This window comes from Caloenas nicobarica, chromosome 7, assembly GCF_036013445.1.
Source record: "Caloenas nicobarica isolate bCalNic1 chromosome 7, bCalNic1.hap1, whole genome shotgun sequence".
NCBI lineage: Eukaryota > Metazoa > Chordata > Aves > Columbiformes > Columbidae > Caloenas > Caloenas nicobarica.
In genome coordinates, this window is record NC_088251.1 from 7,522,777 (window position 1) to 7,533,428 (window position 10,652).

The 10,652-nt window shown below is 40.8% G+C and overlaps 1 protein-coding gene across 1 annotated transcript; it reads right to left on the bottom strand.

Annotated features, from left to right (window-relative positions):
- Positions 1–4,104: 4,104 nt before the first annotated feature.
- KCNK18 (potassium two pore domain channel subfamily K member 18) lies at positions 4,105–9,584 on the bottom strand. Its single transcript, XM_065639430.1, has 3 exons — positions 9,368–9,584; positions 8,137–8,283; positions 4,105–4,916 (listed from the first exon to the last, which is right to left on the bottom strand). The coding sequence occupies exons 1-3, from the start codon at positions 9,582–9,584 to the stop codon at positions 4,105–4,107; spliced, it is 1,176 nt and encodes a 391-aa protein (XP_065495502.1).
- Positions 9,585–10,652: the final 1,068 nt, after the last annotated feature.

The following is a 10,652-nucleotide window of genomic DNA, read 5'->3' on the forward strand; positions in this document are numbered from 1 at the left end:
AACTACTGGCACACAGATGACAAGTCCTACATCCCATTAAGAATTTCCTGAGTCCTCAGACATATTGCTCATGTAAAAGATGCTTCTGAATGAGTTTTCATTCTTTAAATGACAAAGCAGAGATTAAGACGAATATTTCTGATGGTTTCATTAATGGCTTTTCAGTCCAATCCCTGTATCTTCTTTCTGCCACTGTTTTATCTCTCAGGAGATTCCTTGCACAGACTCTTCTGCCCTCCCCATGGCTGCTGATGGTGAGACCTGTGCTGGTGCCCAACAACTACGACCACCGTGCCGATCTAAGAAGGGTTCTCCAACCATGGGCTGGCTCCACAAACCTTCCCCAGGCTAGAGGCACCAGCTCTCACCATATTTTCAGTCTCTCGAGCATCTCTTTGCCGTATGTATATCTCTACAGACGTCTCCTTCCTTTATGTTGCTGTCATTATCTCCCTCTAACTCTTCTACCCCAAAATTATTTTCCACCCCTTTCTCTCATTCCTCCATCCCTCCCTCTGTAATTCCCACACCAGGAATACCCTCCTCACCACTCCTAAGTGCTCGTGACAGCTGCCATCTTGGCCCAATCAGGAGTGATTGATCCAGCATCCTTCAGCGCCAAGCGCATTTGATCTGTAAAGCTCTCCAGCTGGGTCGGTAATAACTCATATCCTTTGTGGGTTACACATCAAGCAACTCTTTCCCCATCAGGCACATCTTTCCTGATAGAAAAGTTCTTCCATGAAGCCCTTCATGGCTAATCCACCATCTCATGCAGCATGTGACGGAAAAAAGTTATGAAAAGCCGTATTCTGTACAGCTTTGATGCAAGCAAAGCTGATTTCCATGTCAATTTTGTTGAATAAAAACTTCTGGGGCAAAGGCAGTGAATTCTTCTAGGATTTAGACCGTGATAAGAGCAGTCAACTCATAAATATTTATGCCTGAGGCTCACTAAATGAGCCACTGTTCTCTACTTTGTTTCATTTTCATTAAGTCTGTGGCTGTATTTACTGAGCTGCTTTCAGATCCTGCCTTACGGTCTGAACTGCTGCTGTCACAGCCAGCGCAAGTCTGCTGCGTCCTGCTCCATCCTTGGGGGAGCTGGCTTCCAGCCTTGATAATAAGAAAATCAGGGCCACATATCCTTGTTTGTGTGGGACCAATGTTTCAGTGCACCTGACTAGGAGACATAAATGCCTTTTTATCCCTGACATTTGGGTGGGTGTCCAGCTCTCCATTGTCTTTTCGGTTCACAACACAAGACAAATGGCCGTATTGTGTTTGCTGCAGGCTGGTTGTGATGTGTTGCCTAAATCACATTTTTTTGTGATACATTTTGCAGCATCAGAACGTGCTGGTTTGTCTACCTTGCATGCAAATGTGAAACTAAACATCTCTTCAGAAATTAGATTTCCTGAATATTTTGTTAGCCATGTGACAATCTGGTTTGGTGCATTACAGGCACTGAAATCAGATCAGAACAACACCATGAAGACCAGTATGCTGTCTCTGAGTTGCAAAGCAAGAACACAAGGAAAGGAAAGTCTATAGAGATGCTTGCTCCTCATCTTCCAATTTGGGACTTAGTGATTATTGAGCCAGAATTGTTGTCTTTGTATTTAGTTGTTTTCCAAGTTTTTCTTTCATTATTTTGTCCCATTTCCCATTGATCTAATGTGAACTTTTAATCACGGGAACCTCCCAAGCCAAGGGGTATTGATGGCTTAATCATGTGTTGTGTGAAGTACCATTTTCTCTTCTTTATGTTTCTTTTCTTAAATCTGCCACATTCAAAATTCATTTGGCAGCCCTAACTTTCATAATGAAAGATGCTTAAAAATCATTCTATCATTCTTTCTTTCCTTCCTCTGTGCCCTTGTAATGTTACACATTTCTCCGTCAGTCTCTTGCCTCTTTCCAGACTAGAGATCTACTCTATGTGTCTCATATGGAAGTCATTTCCTATCTTTGTTCATCCTTTCACCTGGCCTATAAACATTTTCCAATTTTACATATCCTATGAAGATGAAGGGCCAAATCTGTGCATTGTATTCAAGAGGCAGGTGCACCATCATTTTATAGAGGGTCATGGTGATGTGATTTTTTCTCTCTCTTCATATAAAATACATTTTCATCTCCCATAACTGACAGGTTCTATATGAAGGAAAGCTGTTTACTGCCATCCCTTGGCCATAACTAGAATGATGTGGTACAGAATCCTTATTGCAAGTCCAGACAAAATTCCCTAAGTCCATAAAGAAAATGTGAAGGTATCAAGATACCACATCAATGAGAAATCTATAGGAGATGAATTCAGGATGAATCCCTCTCCATAAATGAGATCTCACTGATATGAGAGAAACAAGTCAAACGAAATAAAGAGCAGTTCTTACTAGTGCTGGCAATGTTAGGCGTATCACAAGGAAAAACCCTGAGGAGCAGGAAGTGCAGTTCTCTGATCCAAAGCCCATTAAATCATCTGAGTCTTTTAGTTGATCTCCGAAAACTTTGGCACAGGTCCAAAGTCCTACACTGATTTTAATCCAAAGACATAAAATAAAGTAGCATGAGAGAAGTCTGAATGGAGGGACTTTGTATGTGTAGCCAAAATCATGGCAAACACGAAAAAGTTAACTGGAGTTCCTTCCAGCTGCTGTATTATTTATTGTTATTTTCATAAAACACTTTTTATAGACCATCATTCATTATATATTTTGCATATCATCAGTGCTTAATCACAACTAATCATTAATAAGGGCTGAATACACATTACCATGCACATGGAGTATAACAGAGGTAGGAAATAAATATTCTGAAAATCTCAGCTTCAATTGGCAAATTTTCTATGGAGAATAATGTACATTCTGTCATAATCAAGCATGCTTTAATATCTAGAGATTTCGTTCGTTCATACATTCAGTGGACATGCATATAATTGACAAGTTAAGAGGCAGTTAATTCAGGTTAGTGGTTTCTTTTAGAAAGTGTGCATTTTTTGACAGAAAAATTAAACTATCATTGATAGCTAGATTAGGATTATGAATAATATAAGGAAAATCTTGAAGAAACAACATTAGTCCATATTAATGTGCTCCACAAGTATATAACTAGAGGATCCTCACCACATCCCAGTGAAACAGGTAGGCTTTTCTTTCCATGAGTGAGTCAAGGAACTTCCAAAAGTCAAGCAGTCTGTGCAAAGTAAAACCTGGATTAGGAGTGAGGACTTCTGGAATCAGTGTCTCCAGAGCATCCTGCTTCTTTAGCAGCAAAAAGATGGAGCTTCGTTCCATGGCTGTAGTCACCTTCAGGTTTGTCATGTGCCTTCTCCAGGTGGACTTCTCAAGACCAGAACTTGCCAGCACTTTTATAGCTGGACACCATGAAACATGTATCAACTTTGGGATGAGTAAATATGTAAATGATGGTGGAAAAGGAGCGGTTTCAGTCCTGAACAGAGGAACAATTTTCTGCCTGTTTTCTGGACGGATGACAGAGAAGGAGGTGAAAAATCAGTGTCCGTTCTTTAATTTTAAAATGACTCTGGCCTGCACAAAAGTGTAACGTTTGCAATACACATAGCCATGCTGGAAGAGCAGATAGGTTCGTAATTCTTCTACCCAGCTCTCTCTGATGATGAATCCCGTTAAAGTAGCATGCTGCCCCAGGTCAGTACCACAACCAAGCTGTCCCTGACTGCTGGCCAGGTGGCAGGACGAGACAGTGATCTGGACTTTGCTTGGACCAGTGCTAAAAAAAAGATCCGATATCAGCTTGCTGTGGGAGAGAGGACAGAAAGGCTGCTGGAAGTCAGAGCTTTGCAAAAGATGCCTTTGGAGCGCTGGCAGGGAGAGCCCTCTGCTTGTTCATCATGCGCCATCTGTTATTATTTAGGAGATGGGACCCTGTTGGAAAGTACTACCTGGAGATGTCTACACCGGGTGTCTCCTGAGGTGTTCAGCCATTTTATAGCAGATACTCACAGGAATTCAGAATAAAATATGCCTCGTGCCAGCTCAGAGCAAGGAGAGGAAATTCACAGGAACAGTTTCATCTCATTGCAGTGGCCAATGCTTGCAAGTGAAGGAGAAATGACTGCTCTTATTTTGGATATACCTTCTTTGATGGAATCTTTTTCTCTCCGCAAAATGAAATCAACTTTTTATACAAACCAATTAAGCGGTCTTGGCCCAGCTTAAAAGCAATGAAGACAATTTCCATGCCTATAATAATATAGAGGGAAAAAAACAAGAAAAACTTGGGATGTTCCAGTTGTGTATCTCCAAATCCAATAGTTGTCAAGGTGATAAAGCAGAAATAAAAGGCTTCCTGAAAATCCAACCTGGTTTCCCAGTTTGGAAGAATAGCAGCTGCACAGGAGATGTACACAAAGATAACTAGCACCATTAATACAATGGGAACGTCTAACTTTTCCAACTCTTTCCCTATTTTGTCAAAATTCTCAATTACTCTGGACATTGTCTTTCCCCTGGCTAATTCTGGACATGAGCTCCATCTCTCAATGCTTTTACTTCTTGCTGGTTTTGTATGCTCGTTTTCTCTGGCAATTAACATTTCAAAGATTTCAGCATTGCGATATTTGATTGGCTTCCTTTTAATACCTGGCTGGCTTTTCAGCACTTCCATAATAGTCAAGGGCTCATTGATGACTATTTTAGACTGTGCTCTGGATTTTAATTCATCCCCTTTGTTACATGTGGATCCAGAACAGAGCTTAGAGGCTAGAATTCTTGACTGTAGCTTTCTGAATTCATTATAAGACTTGGATAAGACGGTTGCAAGGATGTCTCCCATGTCTGTCAGGACCAAGAACATCAGAGGGATGCCAAATAAAGCATACAACATACAGAGATATTTTCCAGTCCGTGTCACAGGATAGGTATTACCATAACCTTGAACAAAAACAAAAAGAGGAAGAGAAGGGAAAGGAAGAGAAAACATTGTGATTTATTAGGTATTCATGTCCTCTGAGCTTTTTATTGCTGTCAGTTTTAAAACACAGTTTTTAGTCCAGAGCACACTGTTCTTTTTGTCTTCGCTTTGAAGCTATTGAAACTTCTGAGTCTCAAATGCTGGTTACTAATGCAAGCATCCTACTTTTTCAAGCACTCGGAGATTTGGAGTTTGTCAGTTCTGTTAAATTAACTCCTCCTACCATATCAGCACCTTCTCAGCTGTTTGACTTAACTGCCTGACAACAAGAGGCCATTTAGGGAGGAGAACCAGGAGGTTTGGGCCAGCCCAGGACCTGTGTGCAGCCTCCGTCCCTCTGGAGACTGTTCCCAGGAGGATTTCCTGACCTGGGAATCTGGATTAAGAAGGATCCAAAAGGCAAGACAGCAAGAGAGGTCTTGGGCCCATGGGTCAAGGAGGGAGGTCAAGCTGAGGGCTGAGCTCAGAGAGACAACAGCTGCTGCTGGGATGATGCTGATGCTAACGGAGTGTGTGTGAGGAGCTGGGTATCATCTCCTGGCCAGCCCCCAGGATCTCGTAGTACCACTGCGTGATTTTTGAGGGTGAAACTCCCTGAGCCCTGGGAAGATTCAGATCTGGATGATGGTCTGAATTTTGAAAGGGGTACAGCACTATGGATCAGGTCAGCACAATGAGACCCATACCTCAAACTTTATTTCTTTCCAGAACTACTTGTGATGAATGGTAAGCTAATAACAGAATTTTAAACTGTCCCTAGTTCATCAGATCTAGCTCTAATGGCATATCTTATATTGACATCATGTTTGTACTGTCTTCATAGTTTTCAGTCTCTTAAATGTACTGAGAAAAATGAAGGGTCAAGTGAGGAAGTATATGTTTATCACATGATGAAACACATGTTTATTCTGGAGTACTAAAGCTTACAAATATCATATTACAACGAATAGGGAAAGATTACCGGATGTGTGGCCTTTATGATACATAAAATGGTAGCAGAAGATATGCCGTTTCACTAAATTCAATCTGGGTATTTGTATTTCCTTCCTCTAACATACTGAATGTGAAACTTAAATTGTAAGTTAGTGCTTTCCCATTACAGCGGGAGAAAACATCAGTGTTACATTAATCGTATTGAATTTTAAAAACTATTTTTCTTCTCATCCTCCAAAAAGACATAAAGCATTTCATCTTTCCAAAAAACCACTGTTCTATTTTAGATGACCTTCCAGGCCAGGAACATAGCCTGTAAGATTATTAGCTCATATGCTGAGGTATGGTTTCTTTCACTTTCTTTGGCCATTGATGTTCGTTTTCACTAACAGCTGCCATAGCCTTCAGTCTGAATCCAGCGTTGGTCCCTCCTTTGCTGTGAGGCACCGACAAACTATTTATTCTCTGTCATTCTGTTCCCCACTGGCTAACTGGGAATGCTAATCCTTACTGCTGAAGCAACTGGGGAAGATTAATGACTGTAGTGATTGTACAGGGTGATTTTCTTTTTTTTTCCCCCCAATTTCCGTGCATTAAAAATACCTAGTGCTATTTCAAGGGTTAAAACTTATCTTGAGTTTAAATTCAGCTACCCAGAAATCTAGCCTAGCTGAGAGCCATTAGGCAACCCTCATGGGCAGTGACAAGTTGGCAGTTCAGATCACCCATCTTCAGGCTAGATGCCTTGTTTCTCCTAGATAATTACAGGTAGCTAAGTTAACTCTAACCTTAAGTGATTAAAGAGTTCTCAATACTGGAAATAACAAACCCATCACAATGGAAATAGCCACTATTAGCAAAAAATATTTCAGGCTTCTTACTGGTCCCAAAACTCAGCTCAGCTCCTGAGGAAGCTGTGCTAATGCTCAACGCTATGTAGGCCAAAAATAATGGCAGTTTAGAAATAAATATGTTGGGTCAGTGTGTATGGGGATATTTACAAAGTCTCATGTCAATGGAGATAGGTAAGTATACTCAGGCAAGAAGTTTTCAATAACAGGGGGTTTTATCAGTGTGCTGAAGTCAAAGCTTTCTGGTAAAACATCCTCTTTCAGACGCTCCTAGCTGTTGTGTTTGTGCTAGGAAATATTCACTGGGGTGAGGGTTCGGGTCTGCATCTCCAGTGTGTGTCTGTGACGACCTAGATGACGGTCCTCAAACTTAGGGCTGCAGGAAGCCGAGTTTGAAGATGGTCACCTAAGACCTCAGATCCCGAGGTTCAAGCCTCTGCTGTGTTTTAGTACAGAAGCATCTCCTATGAGCTCCAAGTGAACACATTAACTCTCGCACTATCCCTTGTATAGGATAAGCTCTTTTTCAAGGTTTAGTTTTTCTTTTGCATTAAGATGCATACCCATGCTGGGATCCTGAGTATATCCTAATGCAGTGGAGAAATGTCTTTGCAATTTGATACAATGCTGTGGGACTAATTCTCAACCAGCTTTGATTCTGACAAATTCAGATAGTCAGTATCTGTATGTGCCAGCATTTGAGAAAGATTAGTAGAGGAATAAAAGTAGCTTTGGAAATGTGCATGAGGAGTTGTATTTAGCAAAGCAGAGGGAGCCAAAACCAGAGCAGATGTTTCTATTTGATTTAAGTCCTCCTTTGAAATATTAAGTCAGAACGAAAGATTTTAGAGGTGTGACTTAAACATCAGTGTGTGCTGTTAACCCAGAGAAGTGTGAACAACAGCGGTATGGTTAATTATAGAGCCGTAGTTTACAAAGCTGCGTTAGATATACGTAACAGAGAAACAATTAAAAAACAATATATACATAATGAATTACCTCTTTCAGCAAAGAAGACATTACCCAACACAACACACAATAGAGGGAAGGATAAGGTTTGACTGGAAAATGGAACTTTCTTTTTACTTTAATATAACAGGTTTGTACACATATATGAGTACATGTTATAGTATGCATTTAACGATACAGCTAATTAGCATGTACCATCACTAGTTACTAAATTCTGACTTGCCTCTGTGACTCAGCTACATCTCTGCAATCTGTGTTTGCAGAACCCCTCACAGACTCGTGGTCAATACTAAGGAGAAAAATTCAAGGGGATTTGGGATTTTCTTTATATGTTTGTTTGTTTGTTTTAATTCACTGGAAGAAATGCATTAGAGAAAGCAGCAATAGCAATTGATTCTGCAGGGGGTTACTTTACCTCTGAACTTACCCACAGTTGTGAATACTGTGCAGCAGAAAAAGAGAGACCCAAAGAAAGTCCATATATCTTTTGGATTGACAAACCAGTCTCGTTCAGCTGTGCTGAGCAGTGCGTGGATTTTTTCCTTAAATATCTCCTCATTTTCTGTCATGTTATCTGTTACAGTAACAACAGGAGACACAGTGACTGTTTGCAGACCACCACTCAGGGGGTGGCCAGCCTGTCATTCCAGTGAAGGTTCCTCCTGCTAAGGATTTGCTCGTACTCTTTTAGAAGACAAAAATATTCACCTCACCCTCCCCTTTCTTCCCCTGCCCTGAAAAAACCAAGTGGATCCAGTGGTTTTGATGAATAAAGAAACAAAAAATACACAAGCTATGTTCCAACAGAGTAAAAATATGACACAAAAATAAGCATAAAGAAGCAGTACAGTAAGACTGAATATTCAGCTCCCAGCGTGGATGTCCTGATTCATTTTGGATTCTGCAGATTAGTCTTCTTTTGACCCAAAGACACTAGAAATGTGGGGTCATCAGTACAGGACCAATATAAACTATTTGATGGCACTGCCCAGTGTCCAGCCATGAATCCCAAAGCCCACACCCCTTGTTCCTCCTCCCTGTGGCTGAGCTCTCCTTGAAAGGATATTATTTACAGAGGTGCTTGTCCCAAACAAATTATTGTGTCAGCAGAGCTTTCTGAAAGAAAGTCCAAGCGCTTGTACAAGCCTTGACACAGAGCTGGGAAGATTTCTACCCCTTTTCATCCCCTCACGTCCCTCCACCAGCACCACCAGGTCTGGGGTGCAGCACAGCACCTGCCTCCATCTGAGCATCCCAGTGCCAGAGGGTTGAGGGGGAGGCTCAGAGCTGGGAAGGAGGAACTGGAGGAGACTTTCTGAGGGAGAGGATTCATTCCTCAGCAAAGGGAAATACCCTGGGAATCTCAGCTGCTTTTCAAGGACCCTAGGTAACTTTGGCAAAAAAGAACATCGGCATCTCAGGAAAAGTCCTTTCAGGCAGGAACGCAAGGACCAGGGAAACTTGCAGTCAAAAAATCACAGCTAAGGAAGACAAGCAAAAAACAGAAGACATCAGATAGGCAGAGGGAAAATCCTGTTTGCAGGTTCAGCTATTAACATGCTGAAGAATGTCTTCAAAAGCAAAAAAATCTAATTCAAAAAGCAAGAGAATGAGTAACTCCCTGTACAGTGAAGTCATTTTGAAATTCCAGTACATACCTGATAAATTTCTGGAGATGTGCCACAGATTCTGCAGAAATGTTCTATATTCTTCACTTAAATTGACCTTCCGGTTACCTTCAATGTGGGAAAACATAAGAGCCCCAAGAAAAGCATAGATCACAAGAGACAAAATGAAGCAGGCATGAGGAAAAACTACCCAAAATATTTTCTTACATGCCCTTTTACCTCTCAGAGGCTGTGATGTTGATGCCATCCTAAGATTATGATTTTTTTTAATTTTGTGGAGAAGACACAGCTTTTAGAAACAAGGATGAGGATGTAAAAGCTTTTGCATCCTAGAAAAGCTTCTCCTGTGAAAACAAGGATTGTTCTGCCTCAGGCTTTCAGATCACATGTCTAAGTGAAGATTGCACTACGGTCCCAATGGAGAAGGAGCACAACTAATCAAGCCTTGAAATATTTCTCAGTTGACAATACGCCGCTCTATCCCTGAAATACTATTGATCAGCCAGCGCTGCAATGCACACAGGTTATCAGCTGCTGTGCGTTTCCATTGGAGCCAACTCATGTTTAAAGTTTCTTGTTCTGAACTACAGCTTCTCATTGATACATTAGAAACATCTCCAGCTCCCAGGAGGGAAAATGCTCCCTGTAAGGGATGGATTCCTTTAAAGACTTCTCCCAGAAATGGACAGGGAAATTTAAAATTAATCAAAAGATGAAGCTGGCACTAATTGTTGTAGCCTCTAGGCAGAGTATAGAACAATTAATTTCTCTTTCAGATGGCTTTAAAGACTCTCTCACTGTTTCATGTAATCTTTGTAGGGGATTTCTTTTGAATTTTAAAGGATTTTTCTGAAAAAAAAAAAAGTCAATAAGGTTTTGACCAGTTCTCATTTCATTAAAATCTTCCTATTAATTGAAAATCTCACTGATCATAGTAAGAAAGAACCGCAGGATTCATTTCAAGGTTAGACATCTTTGCAAACTATATACAACTTTAAAAATAAAACCTTTCTTTTCATCCGTCACTCTAAAACACTTAGAGCAACGGGCAGTATCACTGCCCTTTAGAACATTAGTAGCAGTAGTAAGGAGAGTTGGACTTTACAGAAAAAGGTGTTAAATATTTCATCTCTAGGAGTCTTTCATTAAAAATTGAAACAGCTTTGTACATCCAAGACCTACTGAGCTGTATGTGAGCAAAATGTCCATACTCCGATTAAATTCTACATGGTTACAATGATTTCTTCTGGGTCAAACTCTCAGCAAATTGGATCACAAGATGTCATATGCTTACCAATACGGGAGCCTCCACTGT

Coding starts and splice junctions, on each gene's coding strand:
- KCNK18 (XM_065639430.1), bottom strand. CDS start 9,584: ATGGCATCAACATCACAGCCTCTGAGAGGTAAAAGGGCATGTAAGAAA. Junction 8,284..9,367: donor CATCTCCAGAAATTTATCAG/GTATGTACTGGA, acceptor TTACTGTAACAG/ATAACATGACAGAAAATGAG. Junction 4,917..8,136: donor CACAGTATTCACAACTGTGG/GTAAGTTCAGAG, acceptor TTTTTGTTCAAG/GTTATGGTAATACCTATCCT.